Here is a 27,992-nt window from a genome sequence, read left to right as displayed (position 1 = left end):
TGGATGTGTTATTTTTTTTAATAAACAGAAACCACATCACTTTGTTACAGTGGATGACAGGCAAGAATTCAAGAGGGCCCCAGGAAGCTTTTTCACCAAAAAGTAACAGAAAGGGCAAGCACCTTCACCACCCACGCCTTTGGTTAGTTTTTTCTTTTGATCTCTGTTACCCGACCCACATTGGTATGTTGCTTCCAGAATGGGATTCTTGTAAGATTCAAATCTTATACTAGTTAGGAGTATAGTCTATCAGCTTGCCTTAATAACAGAATGGAAGTCTCTAACTTAGCTGAGAAACCTGGACAAGTCTTCTTTGATTTCGGCCTCATCCCAAGGCCCATGAATGTTTTCTTTAAAAAGCTGCAGGCGAATGAGGTAGAAAGGGCAGAGACAAGAGATGGAAACCAGCAGAAGGGCAAAAAGAACGGCTCCCACAGCACTGATGGACAGCAGGCCTCCCAAGGCTGAAAATGCAAAAAGCAGCGTGACTCCCACGTAGCTGCGGGGAGTACACGCCTTCAGTTTCTTCTGTAACATAGGCCACAGGGCAAAAATCTGGATGGCAAACGTCACCATGATGAAGGCATGCAGGGACCGGGGCAGGCGTGACGCGAGGCAGACAGAAGCAAAGATGGCCATGTTCAAGGACAGCGTGCTGGATACAATGGCGGCATTGGCGCCATAGTCAAAGAAAATGAGGTGGCCTAAGAGCATAAAGACCGACATGGCATAGATGGTATCGGTGCTGACAGACTCCGTCAGGGTCTTCAGCACTGGCGAAAAACCGTATGTAAAAGTAATAAAAACGAGGGCGCTCTTCAGGTCAGCCCACCGGGTCCTCCCACTCTTCTTCCGTCCTTCACCTCCGTCAATGAGATCGAACAAAACGTAACCAATCAGTGAAGAAGCCAGGCCAGTCCCAAAAAGCCACTGGGGGGCCAGAAGACCCTCGTCCATATACCACCAGATAACGACAAAAACACAGACACTGCACAGCTGCTGTACCACCACGCTGGACTCAAATACCACAGCCCAGTACTGGTATTTCCGGGCGTAGATGTTTTTCCGGAGCTCTTCCAGGAAACGCCGGTCCACATAGTTATCAGGAAAGGGCTGTCGTTCATACAAGACCTTCTGCCACTTGGCCTCCTTCGTGTCAGTTCCAGGTTGGGCACACATGATCCTCTCCCTCAAACGCAGGCCGGTTCAACCTCCCTTGCACAAGTCCATGTGGTTCTCATTCTTTATAAAGTTTTGAAATAAGATCTCTCTAGAAATTCCGTGCTGTGTTGTGGTTGGTATTGTTCCGAGTTTCAAAGGCAGCAACCCAGGCCAGGCCTGCAGTAGATGAGTTTGCTCTCTGAGGCAGGACAATACAGCCAAGTTCCTAGAAAAAGAGAAGACTATGAACATATGAAAGCTGTGAAAGGTCAACGGAAGGACCGAGTTAAAATCAAACCAACTCAGTTTATTAAAAGTTGGAGCAAAAGGGCCTGGGTGGCTCAATCGTTAAGCGTCTGCCTTCGGCTCAGGTCATGATCCCGGGGTCCCGGGATCGAGCACCGCATCGGGCTCCCTGCTCCGCGGGAAGCCTGCTTCTCCCTCTCCCACTCCCACTCCCCCTGCTTGTGTTCCCTCTCTCGCTGTGTCTCTCTCTGTCAAATAAATAAGTAAAATCTTTAAAAAAAAAAAGTTGGAGCAAAATATATGTGGTGGCCATTTTATAATTAGGGACATTAACATTTCATTTCAGACTTTAAGTTATAATCCCACGGATAATAAAAGACATCTGTTAGCTATTACTGAGTACCTACTACGTGCTGAGTGCACAGCTTCTTTCATTTAATCTCCACCTCTCAAGTTAACATTAGCTCCACTTTAATTAGTAAAAAAACAAAAACAAAAACAAAAAAACCTGAGATTCAAATTGCTTAGGTAACTTTAGCCCAAATTAACAGCGCCAAATTCAAACCAAAGTCTGACCCCAAAGCCTGGGCCTCACATCATGTCTACCTCTAAACCAGTTAACTCAGGGGTTCACATATCCCTGAGGTCTGTGGATGGGCTTCAGAGCATCCAAAACCCCTCTCGGTCACTGTATCCTTGTAGCTGCAATTAGTGCATATTTCTAGGGATAGCATCCAGAGCCTTTATTTATTGAGATCTCAAAGGCATCTACTATTTTAAAAAAAGGTACCAGTCTAAAGACCACAGTAAACTGCACAATACAAAAAGGTATGAGCTCTACGGTTTACTCGGCCAAAACCAAAGACTCAGAAAAACTAAAGATTCTTAATCCGTTAACTGAGCTTAACATCATTTAAAGGGTTATCATTCTACTTCTACAGGGGAAACTCTCACGAGGTTTTCTCCTTTTTCACAATGAAAACTTAAAGAGTCAAAAATACCGGGGTCATCCAGCAAGACTGCGAAGAAAAGTCTTACTGCCCGACCTTACTTCTTCCATGGAGACCACGATAGCTTTTGCTGGACAAGCGAGACCCTCTGGGAGACCCCTCACTGCAGCAGGGGCCCCAACCCAGGGAGCTCCCGGCCGCCGCCCGGGCTGGAGGGTCCGCGGAGCCGAAAAGCGCAACGCCGCTCCGTGGGGTCCGGCAGGTGTCCCCGGGGGCGCCCTACTCACCCTCCCGGGCCTCCCCCGCCCGCCGCCGCCCCTCACCGCCCCTCACCGCCCCTCACCAGCCTTGGGCCTGCGGGAGATGGCCGAGGAGAAAGAGGCCCGGAAACACCGTCTCCCGCTCGGAACCCACCTGCCCGCAGTTCCTTGGGCTGCGCAGCCGGGGGAGGGCGGTCGCCCGCCTCCTTCCCCATCCGGGGCGCCGGGGTCGCGGCGGCGGCCGAGCACTTCCGGGTCCGCCCCCTCCTCCGCGGCAGGAGCGCCCTTCCCCCGCCGGCGGGACTGCGAGGTCGCTGCTGCCCCCTCCCGGCGGCTCGGAGGCCCTCGCGGCTCCTCTAGGGAGGGCGCAGGCTCAGAGCCTAGGAAAAAGCAAATGCCCCACAGAAAGACGGGATTTGGCATCCGAACGCCAGGGATAGAGGCTGGGCTGTTAAAGAGAGATTATAAAGCCTACTTTATTGAGCTTCTGTTATTAAGCCGGGCGCTCAACTGGGGACTTCCCCTGCATCCGTGAGTTCACTGCACACCAATTCAGGGAGTACCTGCAAATACTGTTTTAGGGGCTCCTGGTACCGCAGTGACTGGAACAGACAAAAATCCCTGCTCTCCTGGAGCCTTCTGTCTTGTACATTGACCTGTAAAGTGATGATATCTTCATAGAGGACAGAACTGAAGCTCAGAGAGGTTGTGAGCCGTCCAAAGCCACCAGCTGGAAAGTGGATCAACGGAGATAAACATCCAGTTGTCTGTAGGTTCAAAGTGTGGTTCTTTCCTCTTTGCTGCCTAGAAGGAATTGGGGTGGAGGGCCCTGTGACCGAAAACAGACTGAGACCGAACAGGAGGTTGCTAATATTCAGCTGACTTCATAGATGCATAAACAGATGGAAGTAATAAAGAAGCAAAGGGATAGATACAGTAGAACGCAAGGGAGAGTGGGCACAAAAGTCAGAAAACCTGAATCAACTTATTAGCTGTATGACTTGGCAAATCACAATGTCTGAGCTTCGATTTCTTCATCTGTTAAGTGGAGAGAACTCTATTTGCTCTTGGGTACTTTACGGGGGACTCAAAAGGCTCAGATCATAAAAATGTTTTGTAAAGTGCTGGCTTTTATATAGCTGCCATTAGCTTACTTTGGTCATTGTTTTGATGGCAGTTCTCAAATGCAATAAATTCTGCAAAATGATCTCTTTCCATTTTTCTCCAGGTTTCTGTTCCAACATTTGGCAAGATTCCTTGGCTTAGTGAGGCCAGCCTCATAAACAAGCCATTAGTGCTCAGCATCCCCAAAAGGTAACAGCACAGCCACTGAGGGCAAAGGTTGCAAGAAAGACATCACAGAAGATGATTTCTGGGGGGAATTATCAGGGGCAAATCTGGTCAGTTGAGAAACCCAAGATGAATGTTCAAAAACCAGAAATGGCCCGGGTTTCTCAGACAAAAGTGGGCACTGAGTATAGGCTTGGCAGGGGGATGAGATCTCAATTAACCTCCCTCTCTACAATCACCACTCAACAATACAAAAGAATTTTGTCCCTGGATGCTGCCTATCCAATTTGAAACTTACTAATTTTAACCATCAAAAGTCTAGAACCATAAATTCCTGTCTTTAGAGAGTAGCGACTGCCCGTATGTCCCTTTGAGACAATCTCCTCCAATCTCACCAGTCCCGCTACTTCCAGACAAACTGCTATGGAACATGATTCTGTGTTTGAAAACTGGAGGTGTTTGTGTGTTAGTAGCATTTTAGTGCTGACACTTGAAATAACTGGGCTTCCTCATTCCTCCTCTACTTTTGGTCCCCGGCTGTGGTGATATAGCCTGCTCTGGGGAGGGGAAATGGAAAGAAGGGGGAATGTGAGGTAATGTGGGGGCAAATGGGAGAAATCAGAGGGGGAATAGGAGACACATACCCTCCTGCCCATAGATAAGTGAGTGTCCGTGAGGGACGCTCTCCCCAGGTCCCCTCTCCAGTAACATAGATGTTTGCTTTATCAGCTGCTCCTTTTAAAAGCCACATTCTCCGTAAACAGCTAGACAGATTTGTATATTTTCAGAGCACCTGTGAAGTGCTTGTTGCTCGTTTCTGCTATTTTTACTTAACTTTGTATCTAAACTCTAGCTCACGGTCTAGCTAATGTGAAATGGTTAGTGTTTGACGTCTAAGTAGAGTAACAGCTCGCTATCCCATCTTAGCCCTGTTCCCATTAGACCTGCCCCTGCAGCCGAGAGTAAAGTGTCACTGGGCATGGTGCTCTTGTTCCCTGACTGTACAGTTTTGGGGTCGGGGGTAGGGAGGGGGAACAGGATGGGGGCTTGAAGAAGGCAGACCCAGAATACAACTGGGCAGCCCCAGAACACAGCCAGGTCCTGGAGTATCAGAAAGGACAGACTATTGACAGTCAGAAGGGAAGGGGTAGTTTTCCCTCTCGCCAGCTAACCTTGAGCTAGTGGTAAGGAGAAATTACCTCGGTGGTCAGTGGAGCTCTACTCATTTCTAAACAGAGTATCTGGGCAGCAATCTCAACCGTTGTGAAGAGAAACCACACTTCTCTACCTCAAAAGACACTGGACACGCACCAAGGTGGTGCCTGGAGCTTGCAGGGAGACAACATAGGAATGCAAAGTCTTTTGAAAGGATGGTTTCTTTAAGTATCAACAATTCTTAATGACTAGAAACTCTTCATCTGGCTTAAACTCTGGGTTCCAAGCTCTTTGTTTTGGCAAAACCTTTTTCTCAGACCTCAGTAAGAAAGTTATAAATGTGCTTTAAGTATTACCTGGTTTGGGACAAGTAGTTCTAACACAGAACAGTCTAAAAAACAAAAAGAAACATTTAGTGAAATGTACTCAGAGCACCCCCAACTACAAGCCCCTGTACAAAGGTACAGGGCTAGATGAGCGGGGCCCACCTCCGAACACTGGGGCCTCCACAGACCTCCTTCCTTCAAAGAATACTGCCCTGCTACATGGAAGACACACTCATCATCAGTCTTAAAAGCCCGCAGGTCACACTGAGGCCCTGTTTGAGATTATTGAGTGCTGAAGCAGCTTGAGAGTGGCCTCTGGTCTCCTAGGTCAGCATTTGGGTGTCAAGTCCAAGGCAGGCTGTTCACAAATCAAAGATAAAGGCAGTGAAGGGGCTGGGTCAGACCCACTGCCCCTGTTCCACCAGGGCCCAAGGAAATGGTGAGGAGAAATGAAACTGTAAATGCCTCAGGAATACCAAACTCCTTTCACATGCCCGAGTTCTAAATGAACAATGAACAATGAAATCTTTCCTCATTAGAGAGGAGAGGTGCTCCTGGCGTGCCAAGTTTCCATTTCTGGAATGCCAGGGGCATGCAGAGTGTTGCACACATAAGCAGTTCGTGATGACCAGGCCCCCTGAATGCCTTGGCCCCTTCTATTGTAATAAAATGAACCACAACAGCTGTGAGGCAGGTCACACCCTGTGAGGAGAACTGATATTGTCCTCACTAGAAAGAAAGAATGTTCCAGAGTGGCTGGAGGAAGAATATGTTCCATGGGAAGAAATGAGTGGATTCAGTGTCCAAGGACACAGACTCCCAAGAAAGCAGACCAGGCATGAAAAAAACCTGCACTTATTAAATATGAATAACTTCTACACAGGTCTTTTCAAGGAGATCTGGTTGCATTTCACCCATTACACATTTATGAACAACTTTTTTCCTGCCTTAATTTGTACAGTGTCTCCCAACAATTCACAACTGGCATTGGTTAGTTCAAAACAAAAGGACAGAGAAGCCAGAATCACTTAAGAGGGCAAAGCCATCCTTTGGAAGCTGCCAAATGGTCTGTGCCCTTCAGGACTGGGGTGGGAAACAACTCTTCGGAGTGTCCCCTGGTTATCTCTCTTGGAAAGGAAAAAATTTTTCTCTGCCCTTCAGGTTTCTTCTGGCTGGTCTAAGAAACAAATTGACATGAGACACATTACTAAGAGAAAATCAAATTTAATTTTGTACATACAAGAACCCACATGAGATTCCAAAGACAGTCATGCCAAATGTCACATCTATGTCATCCTGAACTAAGTAAGGAGAAGGGGGCAGGGGTTGGCGACTTCAAAGGGAAGGAAAACAATTCACAGGAAGAATGGAAAGAGTTAATGTTTGGTAAACAAATGTTTGCTGGGCCATCCAGAAACAATGGGACACAGAGATGAATTTCAACAGACTTTGCGTAAGTTCCTCCCAGTCTACCTTACCTAGTTGATATTGTATTACATATAATCTATGGGATAGCTCTCCTCCTGGAGCAGGTCCTCTGTCTAAATTCTTTTAGGCAGTTAAGGGGAAGGTCAAAGTTTCTTCCTGAGTCTTTTGGGCCTTGGTTGTTTTCAGCTCAAAATAATCTGCAGGCCAGAGTGGTACATCTTGGGCCTGTTCATTTTGACCCCTACATCTCTGAAACAACCAAGGGCTTGGCTCTTCAAACCAGAGACTGTGGTTCTAACTTGCTTTGCTTTGATTACTTCAGATATCCTCATGCCTCTGCCACTTTTCTGATTTCATCCAAGAAGGATAGGAATTTGCCTATTTTGTTTCAAGTTCCAGATGTCTTATCTAAGGTACACAATTTTATTTTTTAATTGAAAAGAAACCCATAGTGGTTCCAGGATGACACTGAATGTAAATGTAACGGTGTTTCCTATCTCTTAGCAGAGCTGTGGGCCTGGAACATCATCATTGTTCCATAGATAGTTGTTGAATGAAAAGAATGAGCATCGCAGGCTCACCCAAGCTCACGTGCACTAGCACTAAGAATAAAGGTTACAATCATCAAAAAGTGAAAACAAACAAACACAGTCCTCTTGAGAAACAGGCCCTGAGGCCTTCAGAGACAGCTGCTCAGCCTGTGTCCTGAGCCAGTCCTAGCTTCTGGAGCCTCTGACCCTGTCCCATCACCAACCCTGGATCCCTTATGTCTCCCACGTACAAGATCCTACACCTGTGGAATTTCCTATTGTCCTCCTATCCCCTCCACCTCCCAGAAATCCACCGTGACTGGTTCCTGGGTGACACTCCTTACACCGCAGCGCCCAGAGGGTTCCCGATCTTAGAGGTGCGCGGAAGTCAGCAGTGCGGGAGACAGAGGGAGGGAACTCCCGGGCGGACGTGCAGTTCCTTAACTGAGAAGTACACAGGGCGGCTGCTGGTGGGCGTGGGCGGCGTTCCTAAACACTGTCACAGCGCCCCGCTCCCCGCTCGTGGGGACGCCCCATCGTGGGGACAGCTCCGCTTTGCGAGCCACCAGGGGGCCGGCCGTCGTGACAGGAGGTAGACCCCTGCTTAGGGAGGCCTTCCGTGGTTTAGCGTCGATAGGGAGAGGGGCGAGTCCGACGCACCTCCACGAACAGGTGCGCGGACCGCGCAGCTGCACAGCGGTCGGGCGAGGCGGTGGGCGGGACAGGAGGGGTGAGCAGGGAGCACCAGGGAACGGGTCCAGAGGAAGCGGCTCCCGCATGTGATCTGGAAGGTATTTCCACAGCGGAGGGAAGCAGCAGGGGAGCAAAGACGCGGAGCCTGAGCGTGCAGGAGGGCTTGAAAACAAGGGATCAGGCCGCAGCTGCGGGCTGACGGGGAACGGGACCGCGCGGGTGGGTGTGCCCAGCCCGAGCGCAGAGGGCCCCGGGGGCCGGGAGCAGCGGGGAGAGATGTTCCAGGTTTTCAGCGCAGGACAGTTAGGGACAGGGCTGTGCTTGAGTCACGGCACTAATCCCCCAACCCCCGGGACAGGCTTGTAGGTGCGAGTGCCCCCGTAACGTGCACCGAGGGGGCTGAGCCCGGACAGGATCCGCCGGGCAATTGCTGCAGAACCAGCTGGAAGCCTTCCGGTCACTGTCTCTTTGAGCTTCCGATTTAGACAGGCTCTCCCATGCCACCGAGCACCTCCTCATCCCAGGTGAGCTCTGAGTCTCAGTGCATCGTGCCTTCCGAGGCATTAAGACTCTAGGCCCCAGACCCGCTGGGCAGGAGGCGGCGGGAGAAGAAAGCATTTATTTAATAACGGCCAGGGCGAGTTCGAGAGGCCCATCTTCCGCAGGGCTTAGAGTTTCATGGCTGCAATACTCCGGGTGACCATTAGAGAGCAGCCAAGAGCAAGAGCTTTCCGGGACTTGGCCGGTAGGCTGAGCCAAGGAGGCCAGTCTCTGGGCAGGCCCAGGAATCCGCCCATCGTTACTCCTGCAAGGGAAGGAGAGCTCGGGGACCTCGCCCTCACCCTCAGCGCGCTGGGGCCTGATCCTCCACCTCTCTCTCCCCCTCTCTGCGCCTGTGTGTGAAAAACAGTTGCCCCTGCAGGTAGGAAAGGCAAGCAGGTGAAGAGAAGGCAAGAGTTTACCTTTGCCATCTTAGGGTGTTTGGCCGCGCCAGAGAATTAATTGATGTAAGACAGATTAACGGCAGAAGAGCATACACGTGTATTTAATGTAAGTTTTACGTGACACAGGAGCCCTCAAAAGGAAATGAAGACCCAGAGAAGTGGCAAGACCTGAATGTTTTTTATGCTAGGCTGAACAAAGAGAGGCAATGGTGGGAAAGTCCCTAAAATAGACGGGGTGGCTAAAGGAAGAGAAACATTATTTTAACAAGGTCTGGGTGTGCAGATTTGCACAGAGTTGGCTGTGACCACGAAGGCCTGCTCATGGACCCGGTGAGGTAAACACGGATTCAGCAGGCACCTGCTCCTTTCTGGAAAGAAACTGTGCTGTATCTGGTGGGAGTGCAGTGCACTGTGGACACCCTATCTCTTCCTTTATCCTCTAAATCAGGGACCCGCCAAAAGGCTGCCTCTGAGCACAGGTGCGAAGGTCCCGCCACCTGGCTCCCTTGCCCTTCCCAGTCACAGGTCAGAGGGCAGGACTTTGAGCACTCACATTCCAAGTGGCCTTCCTGCCCTGCCCAGGCGCCGTCCTGTGGTAGAGGCAGGTGTCTGGGTGTCTGCAGCACTGTTCACCCACGGACAGAGAGACAGAAAGGAAACTGAGGCTCGGAGACTGAAAGACGGGGAGAGGAAGACAAACAGCCACAAAGGCAGAAGCTGAGAGAGACACAGAGAGGTAGGTGGGGCACAGAATACAAAAAAAAAAAAAGGAAACGAGGAAAGGCAGAGCTGACAAAGAGGAAAAATAGAAAATGAACACAAAGAAATGGAGCCTCGACCCTGCGCCGTTTAGACATCTGCCCTGCGGAGCGGCTCCTTCGTCAGGAAGGACGTTCAGCGGCCAGTGACAGGCATGGACTCCTCCAGATGTCGCGAAACAGCCCCGGGCACTACCAGGTGGCACAAGGGAGGCCCCGCGGTGACAGGCTTGCAGCTCCCCAGCAAGGCGGCGCCGACGGGGGCCACGTGGGGCCTGCAGTTGGAGACGCTGGGACCCCTTGGCCTACTTGCCGGGTTGGGTGTCGCTGAGCAAGAGCTACTCAGGAACTAATGGAATCAAAAATGCTGCCGCATTCCCTCGGCTCCTGCCCGCACCGCTTCTCTCCTCTCTTTGATCTGGGTTTGTTGTTCCAGTCTCAGGAGTCAGAGTCTGGAGGAGAGCAGAACTTACCTCGCTCTCAGCGGACCTGTGACAAAGAGCTTTGCCTAAAGACGCTGCAGGGCCCATACATGGCTGGGAAAAAACACAGGAGGGCAACCACCCATTGTCTCACCACCAAGAGCTTGTTTCCTTATTTCTCTCTCGCTGGCTCTGCTTTTGACAGCCCATGACCACCACAGAAACTACCCTGCCTACTCCCCAGTCCTTTTCCTCTATCTATTGACCAGACCCATGTAACTGCAGATACGATTTTAAAAGGGAGGTAATAATGACCACCACTGATCTGACGGTAATAAAACCAAGTTTAATAAGTCTGGACGGTAAATGCATGGCTGTTGATAACACTTTGTGCAGGTTTGAAATGTTTCTGAGTCAACCATATGAGTATTTAAAAAAAAACTATATTCAGCTTTATTCTTTAATGGAGATGGCTGGTATTTTCAGATCGCAGGAAGATGTGTAATTTTCAGAGGGTTCTTTTTTGGAATATTGAAAATAGCTCTCTGATCACCACTTTTTTTTCTAAGGGATATAGGAATCATTATGCCCTCATATGGATCCTAAGAATCCACTTTCTCAATGAGGAAAGGTGATCTTCTTTTGACCCTTTATCCAAGGAAGTTTCTGGCTCACTGAAACAAAATGTATGTTTGGACAAATCTCTTAACCCTTCTGGGTCACAATTTGTTGTGTTCACTGAAAGGATTGAACTAGAGGTGACCCACGAGGTGTCTCTCACTGAAGGCAGGAGTGGAAAGGAGGAAAGGAACAGAGGTGTCAAAGGGCAGGGAGGATGGAGGCAAATTTGTCAGTGCTCCTCAGCATGCTCATGAGGGCTATTTTTAAAATCACCATCTGGTTCTTTTACATTTTCAGTTTTTGTTATGTGGAGAGGTATGTGTGTGTGTGTGTGTGAGACAGAGAGAGAGGTGGAGAGAGGGAGAAGGAGAGAAACATGTTTCTCTGTTTCTTTATCAAAGATTCAAGAAGGCCAAGGACTTGGGCCATGAGCCAGACCTTACGAACCTCAGCAGGTATTAACCTCAAGTATTAAGACGTCTCCCATCGTGACATGTGAAGAGCGGACTGGCTTCTGGCCCGGCTGAATTGTGCGTCGTACCTTGGCCGGCCTACAAAAGGTTGTTCTCACTTTCTCGTCACAGCTGCCATCTGCCATCCTGGGGACAGCTGCTTGGAAAATGAGAACCCCACTACCATGTCAGCATTGCTTTTCTTGGTGGCTCTGACTCTGCAGGTGATACCACCAGGGGCCTGTGCTCTGAAGCCCCAGCCAGTTCACTTGCCATCCCTGCTACTGCTGCTGAGCCGGCCTTGGGGAAACCAAGAGTGAGCAGCAAGTGCTGCAGGAGGGGAAGACCTTTGGTTCCAGGGCTGGGAAAGAAAGCAAGGCAGTGGGTGGGGGGACGCGGGGAAGCGGAGGTCTACAGAACATGGAATCCCAAATTGTTTGCTTCGATTTCCTTGTACACACATAAGTATATGTTACGTGTGATAGTTTAAAATGCTTACAATGGGGGCAGCTGGGTGGCTCAGTCGGTTAAGTGTCTGCCTTCGGCTCAGGTCATGATCCCGGGGTCCTGGGATTGAGCTGCACGTCGGGCTCCTTGGTCAGTGGGGAGTCTGCTTCTCCCTCTCCCTCTGCCCCTCCCCCTCAGCTCGAATGCCTACTGTGTGCCAGATTCTTGATGGGCTCTAGGGATGCAAAGATGTTTGAGATGTGTTTTTGCTTTTCAAGAACTCCCAGCCTGGTGGAGGAAATAAACACATTTAAAAAAGAAAGAAAGAGAGGAAGGGAGGGAGGGAGGGAGGAAGGAAGGGAAAGAAAGAAAAAGAAAGAAGAAAGAAAGAAAGAAAGAAAGAAAGAAAGAAAGAAAGAAAGAAAGAAAGAAAGAAAAGAAAGAAAAAGAAAGAAAGAAAGAAAGAAAGAAAAAGAAAGAAAGAAAAGGAAGAAAAAGAAAGAAAGAAAAGGAAGAAGAAAGAAAGAAGAAAGAATAACAGGACAAAATACAACAAAACGCTATGCCAAGTCTGTGATGGAATCAGAATGGCAAGCACCCAAATCAGGTTCGGGGTGTGCAAAATGATAAGAGGGCCAGGAAAAAGACTTTCTGAGAAAGTAATAGCGAAGTTATGTCTTAACAGATGAGGAGTTAACAGAGTTGGCCAGGACGATATATAAAGCATTTTGTCTTCAGGTCCCACAGGATGGCAGTCGTCATGGTTATGCAACTTGGGAGTCACATCTGCAGCCGTCATTAACCTGGCAAGATCTGCATGCACCCTGAAGGCCTCTCAGATATGTCTGTTGCTTGATTTGCAATGAACTCTTATTCTTAATGTAGAAACCAGAAATCTGGAAAAGGAGAAGGAATCCACTACAGGAAAAATAAGAATCTGCTGGTAACTCCACCAAAACCAAATCTGCCCAAAGATCCTCCCACTGCCACCTCCACCTGTCTATGCCTTCTGCATCCTTTCAGACTCAGTGTAAATGCCACTTCTCGAAGCTTCTCCTAATCCTGCAATGGGACATAGTCTCTCTTTTCTGGAGGCCCAGAAATATCGTTGCTGCTTCTGTGATATCTAGTGCATCCAGCCTTGGATGACAGTTTCAGAGATGTATCTTAGTCTCAGAACTCACAGAGGTGAGGGATGGGAGGAGGAGCCAAACCCCGGGAGATACCACCCCCAGGAGATCAGAGAAGATCTGGCAGAAGGTAGAATCTTCCAAAGGCCCAGGAGTCTCTGCCTCTCTGACCTCTCTGCCCACTCCCCACACCAGACAGCTAACCTCGGTTACCTGATGCCAATGCTCTAGGTCATTATTCCGCGGTGCCACAGTGTTCCCCGGGGGTTGGAATGTCCTCACCCCACCAACACCTACCCAAGCATTGCCGGCTCCAGTAGCCCTTCTCAGACCCTTCCGTCTATGCCCCACCCTCCCACCCCCCCCCGCCCCAGGTGAGCTCTTTGGCTTTTTTCCGTTTCACAGTGGCTTCAACATACTTCTGTCATAGTACCTTCCACACCATTGTGCTTCCTTGTACGCAGTCTGCTGGGTGGTGCGCAGCTTGAGGTCAGATCAGGGACCCCAGTATCTAACGAACGGGCAGATGAGTGAATTTGTGTCTTTCCCTGGCCTGCCTTAGGGCCAGAAAATGTCTTATTCATCTCTGTGGCCTCAGCCCAGCACCCCCCACAGGGTGGCCTCACAATAAATGTCCGTTGTTGAATGAATGAATCAAGCTGTTCACACTCATGCTTTAACATACCAACCCACAACATTGTAATACGCAGTTGATTCTCTTTAAATGGCCTATAAAAATGAAATGTATTTTAAATATTTGTCAAAAGAATCCAACTTTGTCTCCAGTTTTCAGTCTTCGTCCCTTCAATAATAGTGCCTCACCCAAACACTCTATGTCTCTCAGAGGATGAAGCTACTCGCAGACCAGTCCCCTGAAGGTCACCCTGGGAGCACACCCCAGGCCCTCCCCGTGCTGCAGAGACATATTCCTCCTCTCCCGGTTCCCCACCCCTCACAGGGCAGCAGCAACGGGTCAGTCCACAGGGGTACACACATGTAGTAAGAGGTCAGCAGACCATCGAGTGGCAGGGGCGGGGGGCTTTAACTCATAGTTATTGTCTGTCCCTCCGACCCTCTTCTCCCCTATATTATGCTCTTCCTATGAACATACCTCATGGCTCTGATGTCAGTGTGAGCAAAGAAGGGTAAGTTGCACCTGTATCACTATATTAGACACCGATTAGTCTGTGGCTCACCCCCTCCTGCCTAAACTCTTTCTGAACCTCCCACCGGCAGCCACGCCTGGACTCAGCATCCACCTAGGATGGGGCTGAGACCAGAGACTCCCTCTGTTTTATGGAAGGAATAACTGTTACCTCTCTTACTCCTCCAGCCCTGTCCCCCTTCTTTGCTGCCCCGAGTACCCCCACTGTTTCCTCACCTCCCTGTGTTTCTCTCTCCCCTCAGGCCAGGAGGATCCAGAGTAACCCCATGCTGATCAGAAACAAGCAGCTGTGCTCCACATGTCAAGAAATAAAAATGGTAGGTCAGCGGGATGGCAGAGATGAGCATGGGCCTCCCAGGGCACAGCACTACCCCTCCCCCACCAGAGCCCAGTGGAGAGACAACACTTTTTGCAGGGAAGGCTGCAAATAAGGACCTGTTGGCCCTAGGAGCACCATTATCTGACACAATGCAATAAACCCTCTCCATTTTCAAGAAACCAAAAGATGAATTAGGGTAGGTGAGTCAGAGGGGTAGAGATGAGACGAGCCACTTTATTTTGAGATCCTAAAGTAACTACACTGCTGTAGAGGTTCAGGAGGTTGTGGAACTTCTCCCCACCTTAACATTTCCCCAATACAACGCAACACAACGCACACCCATACAACACAACCTGCTTCTACCATTACAGTCATGAAACAAGCAGCTTAATCTTTGGGTATATCAATTCAATCAGCACCTCAGAATAAAAGCTAAGGAGAGATCCTATAGTGCTTTCCAGCCAGTGGGGGGTGTCTATAACTGGTGGTGCAGAATGGTGGGGGATGAAGGATGACAAGGGGATATGGGGGAAACAAGGACAAAGCTCTGCCATCTGTCAGAGTTGCTGCTGAAAGAGGCCTGCGTCTGGAGGAATGCTGTACAGGCCAGCGTTAGGACTTGGGTCAGGTTAAGGATTAGGGTTAGGGTCAGTCAGGCTTGGGTTGAAGTTTAATTTAGTTAAACAGTTAGGTTTAGGGTAGGAGTTGAGTAAGGGTTTTTACAATTCTGATATCCTATGATTCTCCTTTGACTCTGGGCTTATGTGCAATAAGAGGAAGGGCAGGAGTAGAAGAAAATCAGGAGACATGAGAGAGCCTCTGATGCGTTAATGGCGAAAGTGCTTTGACTAATAGGATATGAAAGAGACCAGCAGTTTTGTGAAATTTTTCTGTGGGATTTGGAAATTTAACTGAAGCTATGGACAAAGATGTATCTGAATGTTACAATCTGTGTTCATATTCTTCTTAATTAAGATCACAGCGTTCAATATTAGCGTTGACTGGAATCTGGGAAACTGGGATTGGGATTTCTCCTGGTCTTATTCCTGGAATCACTGTATCCACATTTAGAATGCACTGACCCTGGGCCCAAGCTGACTTTTGCCAGATGGCTCACTTGGGACTTCAGCAGCTGCTCTCTTTCTCAAGACCTCTTCTCTGAACTTTGCCCTTGCCCAGGCCTGACTGAAGTAGAACCACACACTGTGGTTTTACCATTCACTGCAGATCCCAAAAAGGAAGACCTCAAACATGAAAGTCAGAACCAGTGCATATGCCTGTAGGAAACTATAGAAAGTTAGAAAATGAGCATGAAATAAATACACTTGCTTCACTATGTGCAACAATGCTTCATATTCCTCCTGGGGTTGGGGTACTGCATTTCTGCTGTAGTCACCAAGACCCCTCATTTCTCAGCAGGGGGCTGAAGGCAGATGCTGGGGAAGATAAAAAAGGCTCCTAGGGGCACCTGGGTGGCTCTGTCATTAGGAGTCTGCCTTCGGCTCAGGTCATGATCCCAGGGTCCTGGGATCGAGCCCCACATCAGGCTCCCTGCTCAGCGGGAAGCCTGTTTCTCCCTCTGCCACTCCCCCTGCTTGTGTTCCCTCTCTAGCTGTCTCTCTCTCTGTCAAATAAAATAAAATCTCTAAAAAAAAAAAAAAAGAAATAATAATAATAAAAAAGGCTTCTAAAATAGAAGGAACTTCCTCAACCCAATAAAGCATATCTATGAAAAACCAACAGCTAACATCATACTCAATGAAGAAAGACTGGATATTTTCCCCTTAGATCAGAAACAAGACCAGGATGTCCAATCTTGCTGCTTCTGCTTAACATCGTACTATGTGTTTTAGGTGGGGCAGTTAAGACAAGAGAAAGAAATAAAAGGCTACCAGATTGGAAAGGAAGATATAAAGCTGTATTTTCAGATGGCATAATCTTATATCTAGAAAGTCCTAAGGGACCCACAAAACACAATTAAAGCTAATAAATGAGTAGAGCAGAGTTACAGGATACAAGGTCAATATACAAAAATCAATTCTATTTCTATATACCAGCAATAAACAATCCAAAAATGAAATTAAGAAAACAGTTCCATTTGCAATAACATCAAAAAATTAAAAAACTTAGAAATAAATTTAACAAAATAAATGCACAACTTGTATATCAAAAGCTATAAAACATCATGTAAAGAAATTTAAAAAGACCTAAATAAATGCAAAAAAACCATGTTTACGGATTTTAAGATAGCAATACTCCCAAATTGATCTACATGTTCTGTATGATTCCTCTCAAAATCTCATATGATGTTTTTGGAGAAATTGACAAGCAGATCTTAAAATTCATATAGAAATGCAAGAAATGCACTATAGCTAAAACAATCCTGGAAATGAAAACAAAGTTGGAGGACTCACACTTCCTGATTTCAAAACCTACTATAAAGCTACAATAATCAGGACTTTGTGGTACTGACATAAGGATAAACATACAGATCAGTGGAAAAAAAAATTAAGAGTCCAGAAATAAAACCTTACATCTGTGAACAACTAAAAAAAAATTTTAACAGGAGAAAATCAAATTTAATTACATACTACGGGATCTCCATAAGAATAAGAGGTCCTGAACAGCTGATTTTTGACAAAGGTGTCAAGACAATTTCATGAGGAAAAAACAGTCTTTTCAGTAAATGGTACTGAGACAATTGTATATCCATATGCAAAAGAATGAAGTTATGTCCCTCCCTCACGCCATATACAAAAAATAGCTACAAATAGATCAAAGACCTAATTGTGAGAGCTAGAACACAAACACCTAGAGGAAAACATAGGTGTAAATATTCATGACCTTGAATAACATAATGGTTTCTTAGATGTGACACCAAAAGCACAAACAACAACAAAAACTACCTAAATTCACCTTCATCAAAATTAAAAACTTTTTTGCTGCAAAGAACACCATCAAGAACATGAAAAGACAACCCACAGAATGGGAGAAAATGTTTGCAAATTATATATCTGAAAAGGAACTAGAATCCAAAATATATTTTTAAAAAGTTTACAACTCAACAATAAAAACACAGACACATTTCAAAATGGACAAAAAATTTAAATAAACATTTCTCCAAAGAAGATATTCAAATGGCCAATAAACACATGAAAAGATGCTCAACATCATTAACCATTAAGGAAATGTGACTGAAACCATAATGAGACATTATTTGACACCCACTAGAATGCCCATAATAAAAAAGTGGACAATAACAAGTGTTGGCGAGGATATGGAGAAACTGGAATCCCCATCCATTGCTGGTAGGAATGCAAAACAAATGCAACTGCTCTAGGAAACAGCAATTGGCAATTCCTCAAAAACTTAAACATAGAGTCACCATATGACCCAGCATTTCCATCCTAGATATATACCCAAGAGAACTGAAAACATATGTCCATACACAAACTTGTACAAGAATGTTCATAGCAACATTAATTCATAATAGCCAAAAAGTGAAAATACTTCAAAGGTCCATCAACTGATGAATGCGTAAACAAAATGTGATCCATACAATGGAATATTATTCAGCCATGAAAAGAAGGTACTTATATATGCTACAACCTGGATAAACTTTGAAAACATTTTGTTACGTAAAAGAAACCAGTAAAGGCCACGTGTTATATTGATTTCATTTATATGAAATGTCCAGAATAGGCAAATCTGTAGAAACAGAAAATAGATAGTGGTTGCCAAGGACTTGGGGAACGAATGAATGAAAATGAGTGCTAATGAGGACAGAGCTTCTTTCTTGGCTGTTGAAAATCTTCTGGAAGTAGATAGTGGTGATTGTTGTGCAACTTTGTGATGCTACTGAAAACCACTGAGTTGTACATTGAGATGGTGAATCTTAGGTGTCTGAATTAAAAAAAAAAAAAAAGATTAGCACTAGAAAAATATTTTTAAAAATAAAAGCATAAGTGGGGTGCTTGGATGGCTCAGTCAGTTAAGCGTCTGCCTTCAGCTCAGGTCATGATCCCAGGGTCCTGGGATGGAGCCCTGCATCGGGCTCCCTGCTCTGTGGGGAGCCTGCTTCTCCCTCTCAACCCCTGCCCCCACTCATGCTCTCTCTGGCTATCTCTGTCTCTCAAATAAATAAATAAATAAATCTTAAAAAAATAAAAGCATAAAGTGGATGAGTATCAAAAAAGAAAAATCCTAGTAGGACCTGTTTTGTATGACTACTCATACTCCTGGGTATGAGTACTCTGGGCCAGGAGCTCAATTATTTAGTGTGGAAGAAATTACCTACTGAAAGTTATGGCTGTGAGTCACCAGGGGTAGCCACCTTAGTTTTATGTAAATTGTCTCTTATTACGTGTCTACTCCAAACAGCTCATCTTCCCCTTAAAACATCTATTTTGTAGTCCTTCTGTTATGTGCATTGCTCTCTAATACACACTTTCAAGCCCCTTCAAAGTAGGATGTCAGGCTGGAAATACTATAGGGAGCCATTCTCTAACATATGTATGTTCATTGGTCTCAAAAGTCTATTGACGTAATTCAGTTCATTTCAATAGGTATTTATTGACTGCCTACCATAGGCCAGGTACTTAGGTAATAGCTCAGCAACAAAGGAAAAAATAAATAAATAAAAGAATAAGACATAAGCCCTACCTTTAAGGAGCCAATGGGTAAACAAATAATGATAATAAAATGATGAATAGAAATAGCAATAGACCTGGTAGGATGTGAACAGGCATGGAAAGTAGATATCAGAGAAGTCTTCCCAGAAGAAGACGATGCATAGTTTTCAAGACTGAATAGGAGTTGCCCACAGGGCACACTTCTTCTCAGGGACAAAACTGCTATCTTTGGTAGCTTTGTTCTGGGGTAGCCCCCGATAGCCCATTCATGCATACAATAGCACTAGCTGGATTTAGGGGCTTTTGAAAAGGGGTCGTATAATCAGGAGAAGGTAGAGAGTTTCCTCCATCTTTCTTTGCAACAGAGCCAATTTCAGAAGAAATTTTAAAAAGGCAGTGTGTCTCCTTCATTCTCATCCCTTTTATGTATCTAGAAGCCTCTTACCAGGTTCTCATCAAAGCCTTTGCTGCCCTCACTACTCCCATATGCTACTGTTACCAGATCATTTCTTTCCTCCTCCTAGATGCTTCCCCTCAGCTAATGAGTTACAACAATCTGATTAAATACCGTAAGTGATTGGCATTTCTATAGACCTAATGTTCAGATTCTTCTCTCTTTTCAAGCACCTCTGAAGGCCCTTAACACATAGTAATTTGCAGCTTCCTTGTGTCATACATTTAAATCACAAGTCACTCAATGAATAGCCCAACTGAACACCTGCACCCACATCTTGTGATTATCTTTTCATTGTCCCGGCTATGATATCTTTTGAGAAATGTTGGGGGAAAAAGTGATTCTTAGTGAAAGCCTGAGCTCCTAAAGAAAACCAATATCTAGTGTGAGTAACAAATCTGGAAAAGTTCAAGAAAATATTGTCTTAATCAGGAATAGGATAACTGTGTAATTTATTATAGTCCTCTAGGAAGGGCACACTTAAAACTTTCAAGTGTGCCTCAGAGTGGGTTCATTCATTCACTAATTTGATCAACAAGTATTTTTTGAACAGGCACTGTGTTAGAACCTGGAAATACAAAAATAAGGACATGGTCTCTGCCCCCATGAAGCTGAAAGTCTATGAGGGAAACCAGACATCAAGCAAGTAAATACAATAAAAACCTTAGGAGTATGTTGGTAGAGGAAGCCTGGGGAACAGTGAGAACGTAAGGCAGAGGACTACCTAACAGTGGTCCAGAAGTCAGTGGTGTCCGCGAGAGGCTGACAGGTGATCTGAGACCTGAAGAATTTTGGGGGGTGAGCTAAACAAAGAGAATTGGAGGCTTTACCAAACTTTAGGTTTCTAACTTCAAAATCTGATAACCAGGGAAGAACATAGACCCTATGACTTATGGGCAGGTGATCCCCTCTTGTTCATTCATATCACAGAAGAATATATGAATGATTCTAATATTAAATACAACTTGAGTTTGCTAAGGTGGTGCATTATTTATTTAAACTGGAATACAGTTTGGGGCAATGTTCTAAATGAGATTTTCTTTCTCAGGTACAACCAAGAACTATGATAATCCCTCATAATCTGAAACTATCCTTTGAGAATTTTATGAATCATAGGTAAGCCTAAGATTTAAATCAGGACATTATTTTAATTCTGTTTATATCAGTTTGGGGGCACAGAACAATGGATTAAGAAACATAATAAGTTCAGGGAATGCTTAGAGAATGGGCTTCTTGAGTGGTTTCATTTCCTGGTTAAACGAGAGAGTTAGACAAAAAAAGTTGTTTTCACCTTTTTGCTTGAACAGCTATTGAAATTACAGTAGAAAGCATAATCTGCCTTTCCACCTTCCCAAGAACAGTACAAAGAGGAGGATACAAGATTCCTTTGGTAACTCAGGCAGAACCGAGTACGCATTCTCCATGTAGATGACTTACGTAATTCAGAAGGTATGGGACATCACACACAATCTGTTCTCAGCCCAGGACATCCTCTGCTACTTTTCAGTAACCAAAATTCCTGTCATCAGTTTGTTTGGTTGTCGTTTGCTGCTTTCTTATCAAGATCAAGTATATAAAAAAATAAAATCCAGTCAGAATTTTGATTAGTTGGATTTCAGGGATCCCCCCCCCCCCCCCCCGTATTTAACTACTATCAGAAAGGGAAAAAGGACTTTAAAGAAGCTTTTACTTCATTAAAAACACTTGAAATACAGACTCACCCTGGCTAAAGCACCAATGTAGGTAGACTTGCCTTAACCATAGATGGTTGGAATGTAGGCAAACAGTCATGGTCAGATTTGATGTGACTAATCAAAAAAGTTATATGTGATCCAATGGCAATCTTCAACTTTTTTTCCTCATAGAGAAAGCAAAATATTAAAAAACAGATAGGTCTTTTTGTAACCTTATGTTGGACAGCAGTAGATGTTAGGATTCCTTTTATGAAATTTGCTCCAACCTGCAGTGTAGACTCAGATGTATGGAACCCATGTGCTGGGTGCCTGGTCCAGAGAGACAGGGTCAGGGAGGAGTGGGTAGTGTATTTGAGCACAACACACTCCAGCATTAATAACGTTTACCTGCAACTTTTTCAAAGCTCCTATCAGATCATAATAAAAGTAATTCAAATAAATATTCTGTATAGACTTTAAATAGAAAACGAAACTAAAGTCTGGGATTTCCGAGCAAAAGTTTCACTCCTCTGTGACAGAAACTTTTGAAATTTGTTGCCCCAGTTCATTTATCTTGCAAGTTTGGTATTTTAAATAAAGTCCCAAATTCCAGAATCATTAGCTGATTTTAAACAAATAACTCTTATTCCTTGAGGTAGACTAAGGGTTGAACCAATCCTAAAATCACGTCTACACCAACCTGAAGTATCACTAGATGGGTCATTTTTTTCAATGTAATGAAGGAAAACAGACCACTTCTGTTTGAGATTTAGCTTGTGTGACTATAAAGTAAGGTCCTGGTTCTGTTTGTAGCTTATAAAATCTGTCCTCACGGTTTTTGAGTCTCTCTCTATATATAGGCAGGTAGAATTGTCCTTACCAAAATAAGAGTTTTTCAAAAGTGACTTTAATTGTAACCATTGTAGAAATTAAGTGAAGTTTGTTGAATGGAAGGAATGAAGGAAAGAAGGAAGGGAGGGAAGGAGAAAAAGAGAGAGAAAAGATGAGTGGAGAGATACATATTTGTTGAATTATAGTGCAAACAAATCTTAATTACTCAGTCTTAGAAATACCACCTTCCTGTTTGTTCAACATGGGTAATAGGAGGAATTTTTCTTTTCCTTAGTCCCACTGATTCCTCCAATGGCAATTGAGTAAGATAAACTGGCCAGATGTGCCATATTTTTGGTGGCAAAGTAAAAATAATCTTGGAAAACCTTTGTAGAAATGGAAACAATGAGGGGCGCCTGGTTGGCTCATTTGTTAAGCGTCTGCCTTCGGCTCAGGTCATGATCCCAGGGTCCTGGGATCGAGCCCCGCATCGGGCTCCCTGCTCCGCGGGAAGCCTGCTTCTCCATCTCCCACTCCCCCTGCTTGTGTTCCCTCTCTCACTGTGTCTCTCTCTGTCAAATAAATAAATAAAATCTTAAAAAAAAAAAAAAAAGAAATGGAAACATTGAAATGAGTGCAGATCCCATCAAAGTTTACAGATTTGTCAGTCTTTAGAAATTAAGCAATTTAACGTAGAAATGGTTTGGACTCATATCATTTTGGTCAAGGGTCACTTCCATAGCCTTAGCCACCAGGAGAAATAGGAGATGTAGTCAAGACATTTTCTCTAAAATTGGAAGGTGAAATAGGTGATGGGGATTAAGGAGTAGACTTGTGATGAGCACTGGATGATTAAAATAAAAACTAAAAAAAAAAAATTAATAAATAAAAATAATCTTTATAAAAGTTGATTTAGGGTTACCTGGTGGCTCAGTTGGAAAAGCATGCTACTTTTGATCTCAGGGTCGTGAGTTTAAGCCCCACGTCGGGTGTAGAGATTACTTAAATAAATAAAGATTTTTAAAAATTTCTTTAATCAAAGTTGGATTGACAACAAAGTATTTCTAAATGGTTTCTGTCTTGCTTTAATAACATTCAACAGTAGACAAACTAGTCTTGCAGAATAATATTGATGGGAATAAAAGAAGAGATTTTAAGGCAAAAAAATAAAAATAAAATTAGAAGGTTCTAACCAAAATATTCTGTTTTGCACTTGGCAGGGTAGATTACTGATCTGGAAGAGTTGTTCTTTTTTTTTTTTTTTTTCCTGGAAACTGGAGGATTCTTGATTCCTTCTATTTAGACCACACATGTTCTGACAATGAATAAAATATTTTTTTCAGGAAGTTTTTATCAAAAGTCATAAAAGTGAGAGAGCTTGAGATATAGTGGTCTCTGGCCCCATCATCTTAGACTGTGGCAAAGTGGTCTGAGCACCAGGTTAACAGGTGCTGGTTTCAAAAGAGCACCTGTGTTTTAAAATGTATAAAGGCACATTCCTTTCCACTGGGCCTTAGCCACATAACTGATGTGTTTTCTTGCTTCTTCCAAACAGAACGATGAGTCTTCCTCCACCAAAAGCCCAGACTGTATCCAAATGTTCCCATAATGACATCTCAACAGGTTTGTGTTCGGAGTACTTGTAGTGGGGGACATACTACCTCTAGAGTAGTAGGACGAAAAGTTTAATCCCTAAGATAGTTTCTACATTTTCCGAACAAGTTCCCTCTGTCTGCCCCTTTCTCTTTTCACATACTGCTTATGGCCTGTTTTGATTGCCCCCCAGCCCTCCCTTCAGACCAGCCCCGCCTGGCCCCTCTCCAGGCCTCACTGACCTTCATCTGTGCCAAGCTCCTTCCCAGGTCTTCTCCATGCCACAGGGATCTGCCCCATTCTTTCTAAAGAGCCTCATACCTACTTGCTGAAGAATTTTCACGGAAATGGGGCACAAAGTAGGTAATTCCCTTTCAGGCAGTTAAGGTGGGAAAGGAACTGCATCCCCACACCCTTGGAATGGCCTCTCCAAATCCCTGAACCTCCCATCCCACAGGCTTCCTAAAGCACCTGCCTTCTGGCAGCTGCCCAGTGCTATTCTTATGTCCACTTGCTATTAATAGACAAAAGGATAGCGGCTTCAGCTCCAGCTTCGTCATCGACCTATGTCTCATCTTTTAGAGACATCACCACTGAGCTGGTGAAGGTGGGTGCAGGTTAGTCTTTGGGGGGATACAGCTCAAGGGGTTGGTGCAGTAGAGGCTGTTATGTTAGTAAGTTTATCCATTTCCTCATTTGCTCCCATATTAACTGAGGCCACCTCTGGCTTTTCTCTCATTTAATATACACAAGAAGGAAAATCGAGATCCCTTTCCTTGCTTTATACAAATGGGAGAGTCTAATCTCCATCGGCAGGGGAGCTAGATCCAGAATTGCTGAGAAGGCATCCAGAGAGGAACTGTGAAGATAGAAGGGATATCTGGAAGGGATGCTAAAAGAGGGGACCACAGGCTTGGGTAAACAGCTGAGGCATGCAGATATTCACATTAGTGGAGTGGAGGGAAAAGACCGCCAGTCCCAGTGAATCCCTTCTTAGGTATCCAGAAATATTGGCGTACCTCCTGGCTCTCATTTAGCCAAAGTGAAACTAAAGAGCCAAGAACTAGGAACATCCATCCAAGAAAAGCTCCCCCTCCGCTGTTCACTGGTGTGTGAGCACCTCATTCTCCGGAAGCCAAGAGAACCCTGGGTGACATGCATGTGCTCTTGGTTTCAGTGTTCTCATTTCCAGTCACACGCTCATTCTGAGTTTTCCTTGAACCTGGATTTTTTCAGGCCTGCCTCACAAAGGAGTAGAGCACATGCGCACACACACACGCACACACTTACATGCCCTTCCCCTCAGCAAGAATGTTTATTTCGTGATTCTACAGGGCAATGCGATAAGATACCTTTCATCAATTTATTAGCCACGGGAGTGTATTTCAGTCACCAGTATAAGAACTAGACTGTGTACATAAGGTCAGCACGTTATGTTCTTGGACATCTTATGACTCTTGCCCATAGAGTCCATCCAAGAGAGCAATCTTAGAGGTAGGACTTCGGGGAGAGTGCTTATGGAGCTGACTAGGAGCTGAAGCTTGGCAGATCTACTATCAATTCCAGCTGTGACATTTCTGAGCCGAGCTTTGCCCCTGCAGGTGCCCTCTGAGGTGAGGTAAAAGCACTAGCCTAGAAGCAAGGAGACCTGGGTTCAGATCCTAGTCTTGCTCTACAGGACTGGCCAAATAGTTTCAACTGTCTGGGCTTCTGGGTTCCCACCCATAAAGCCAGAGAAACGTTCTGCCGCCCCGCCTACCCCCCTCCCCCCAGCGCTCCTCCTCTCCCACCCCGCCCCTGAGAGCCAGACGCTCAGTATGAGAAGCCTTCACCTTTGATCAACCCAGAAAAACTGCTGACATTGCCCTGGCCCCACGGGTTTCCGCAGCTTAGACGTGTCCCTGCTACGGCACTTGCTTATTGCTGAAGCAGCCACCCACCCGGGCTGCCTTCCCTGTGGACACCCTAGAAATACCACATGGCTGACTCATCCCAATGAACATAACCGCCAGTCGTTGTCTAACTCCTCTCCTGGATCACAACAGTGACTTCTAGTATGTTTCTGGATTCAGTTAACCCTTATATATTATCAGTAATTATTAGTGAGAACTAAGTAAACAGAAAGAGCCTATCTCCATAAGTTATGGGGATTTCTTCCGGATTCATTTATCTTGACTCTGGCTTCGAGTCCAGAGTTCCATGACATGTACAGGCTCCTGTTGTCAATAAACATCGGTGCCTGTGACCCTGGACCTCTGTTTCCTCTTCATTACAGTGATGAGACCGAACCAGATCCTAGGTCTGTGGTCTTGTGACATCTCTTCACTCTCATCCAGCTGGAGTGAGGAGCTTTTCCAGAGAATTCAGGACTCCAGTTCCCTTCCATTCAGTGACTTCCAATAGAAAGACATTATCCATCGAGCAATGTGTCTTCTGGAAAAGCTGAATATTAACCAACATTTTTGTAAATAAAATCACATTTGAAGAAGAGGTCAGGATGATGAGGATTTTAAAGAACCCTAATTTAAGTTATTTCATAAAATTAAGGTTCCTTTTGAAATACAAGTACTATTGTAGACTTTTCGTAAGATCATGTTTGTTTTCTGAAGATAGAACCATATATGTGTCCCTGAAAAGTCTTCTTTTTAAAATATTTTTTAAAATTTTAATTCAATTAATTAGCATATAAAGTATTATTGGTTTCAGAGGTATAGGTCTGTGATTCATCAGTCTTATATAATACCCAGTGCTCATTACATCACATGCCTTCCTTAATGTCCATTACCCAGTTACCTCATCCTGAGAATTGAATCTTCTTTTCCCTTCAACTCACCTTATAACTCCAGCCACATTTTATATTCACTTTTTATTTAATTGGCAATGACTCCTAATACTTGAGTTTTGTTTCTAGGTACTCTTTTCTGACCTCTTTGACAAGATTTATAGGAGCTTAAATCTTGTGCAGGATAAAATGGTTCTATTAAAAGGAATTCTTAGGTGAATTTTGAATCTGTTTTATAAGGCCAAAAAAGAGTCTTTGGTGACCTTTCGAAATTTTGAACTTCTTTAAAAATAGATTCTAAGAAGCCCTTGTTTTTCCTTCTTCTTGCACTGTCCTCCAGAGAGTATTCACTACAGACTGCCCATTCTGGGCCCCAGGACAGCTGTCTTCCACGGACTGTTGGCAGATACCTACGCAACTCTGCAGGACACACAACTCTCTTCCTTGCCCAGAAAGGAGCCAAAGGGCAAGACAATGAGGCAGTGAGTGGTCAGAGCTCACTGTGGAGCTTCACCTTCCAGACTCACAGAGAGAAAACAAGTTAACCAAGCCAGTTTCAGGCATATTAGCCTAATTCCCTCCTGTCACCAAAAAGGTGACTCACTTTTGCCTTCTTGTAAATTGCTCGAATTCTAGCTCTTGCCATTGTCTTCTCACTCATTTTCCTAAAGACAAGTGGTTTAATTTCCATGATTATAAAGATTTACTGATTAAAATGGAACATTTTGGGTGTCATTAATTTTATTATTTTCTTAAGATTTTTAACTGTGTTATAGTAGACAACATCCTTCTGTTTCAAAGACTTGAATTATTTTCAGCTCTTCTTCAGTGCAGGGGGCTAGAGATGGCTCCTGGAGGTCTCTCATGAATTCAACCTATTATGAATAGAGGAGAGAAATGGAGGTCACCCTCCTGTCCTTATCTCTGTCAGTTTAACTGGTAGATGACAGGATACTGTGATACAATGGGAAAATGGCAAGTGCTTAGTGATTGCAACTCTCGAGGACAGGAAACATGCCTTGTCTTGTCCCCCTTGTTTAGTGTCCTGCGTATTATCAGATATTCATCTGATCTTTGCTCATTCATATCTAAATCACATGCTTGTATTTTGTTCTTTGGTTACTTTGGTTTGAGAATGTCTACCTCCAACTCTGTCTTGGTCCATGTGTCAGCAATGTGAAGGAGACAGAGGAAAACTCTAGGCTTGCAAATATTATATTTATAGGCACAAATGCTCCATACTCAGCTTCAGGAGGGCTCCTATAAAAGAAGGTTCCTTCCATTCTTTAGGATGCAATGGCCTTGCGGAATCCCAGGATCCTGGCTAAATGGACACTGGACCCACATGTGAGAACCAATCTCTGTGCTGACTGTATTTGAAGAATGGGCTTCAGGAATCTTTAACAAATGGCCTGGTACCTAAATTGACCTCATTTCTTATACACACACACACATTTAAAAACAACCCCCCCAAAACTAGGAAAACTCACTCGATTGCCCTATATTTATGGTAGGTTATGATTCTTGGTTTCAGTTCAGTTAGAGTTCAATAACTCCAAAAATAGTATGTACTTCCTCTCAGGGCACGCATGTATTATGATCCCACTTCAGATCATTGCTGAAGGACAGACAAATCATAAATAAAAATGTTTCTTTCTTCTTTTTTGTTTTGCAAATTAATGTATCCAGTAAAAGGATTTGGGGTATCTATACCCCTGAATTAGGGAGAGA

The 27,992-nt window shown here is 44.9% G+C and overlaps 2 protein-coding genes across 4 annotated transcripts; one reads left to right on the top strand and one right to left on the bottom strand.

Moving 5' to 3' along the window:
* Positions 1-2,928, bottom strand: PIGC (phosphatidylinositol glycan anchor biosynthesis class C). 3 transcript variants are annotated; one of them, XM_045877441.3, is made up of 2 exons: positions 2,772-2,928; positions 1-1,387 (listed from the first exon to the last, which is right to left on the bottom strand). In XM_045877441.3, exon 2 carries the CDS (start codon positions 1,177-1,179, stop codon positions 286-288), a length of 894 nt encoding a protein of 297 aa, XP_045733397.1. In that variant the 5' UTR covers positions 1,180-1,387; positions 2,772-2,928; the 3' UTR covers positions 1-285. The 3 variants fall into 3 exon arrangements, with proteins under 3 accessions (XP_045733397.1, XP_045733398.1, XP_064450391.1); XM_045877442.3 differs by having other exon boundaries at positions 2,701-2,854; XM_064594321.1 differs by having other exon boundaries at positions 2,705-2,799.
* CUNH1orf105 (chromosome unknown C1orf105 homolog) lies at positions 2,721-27,973 on the top strand. The gene is made up of 8 exons (XM_045879141.1): positions 2,721-3,148; positions 3,341-3,386; positions 3,846-3,931; positions 7,139-7,229; positions 14,221-14,295; positions 20,431-20,498; positions 23,442-23,509; positions 26,602-27,973. The coding sequence occupies exons 1-8, from the start codon at positions 2,721-2,723 to the stop codon at positions 26,745-26,747; spliced, it is 1,008 nt and encodes a 335-aa protein (XP_045735097.1). The 3' UTR covers positions 26,748-27,973.
* Positions 27,974-27,992: the final 19 nt, after the last annotated feature.

This window comes from Mirounga angustirostris, unplaced genomic scaffold, assembly GCF_029215605.1.
Source record: "Mirounga angustirostris isolate CCGP_5_RB_7025 unplaced genomic scaffold, mMirAng1.0.hap1 SCAF_6, whole genome shotgun sequence".
NCBI lineage: Eukaryota > Metazoa > Chordata > Mammalia > Carnivora > Phocidae > Mirounga > Mirounga angustirostris.
This window is presented reverse-complemented; position numbering and strand designations above follow the sequence as displayed.

What these genes read in the sequence shown, in the direction of transcription:
- CUNH1orf105 (XM_045879141.1), top strand. Translation starts at nt 2,721, where the DNA reads ATGGCCGAGGAGAAAGAGGCCCGGAAACACCGTCTCCCGCTCGGAACC. An exon ending in TGGGGACTTCCCCTGCATCC is followed by an intron (nt 3,149 to 3,340) that starts GTGAGTTCACTG and finishes AGCCGTCCAAAG; the next exon opens with CCACCAGCTGGAAAGTGGAT. An exon ending in CATGTCAAGAAATAAAAATG is followed by an intron (nt 14,296 to 20,430) that starts GTAGGTCAGCGG and finishes TTTCTTTCTCAG; the next exon opens with GTACAACCAAGAACTATGAT.
- PIGC (XM_045877441.3), bottom strand. Translation starts at nt 1,179, where the DNA reads ATGTGTGCCCAACCTGGAACTGACACGAAGGAGGCCAAGTGGCAGAAG.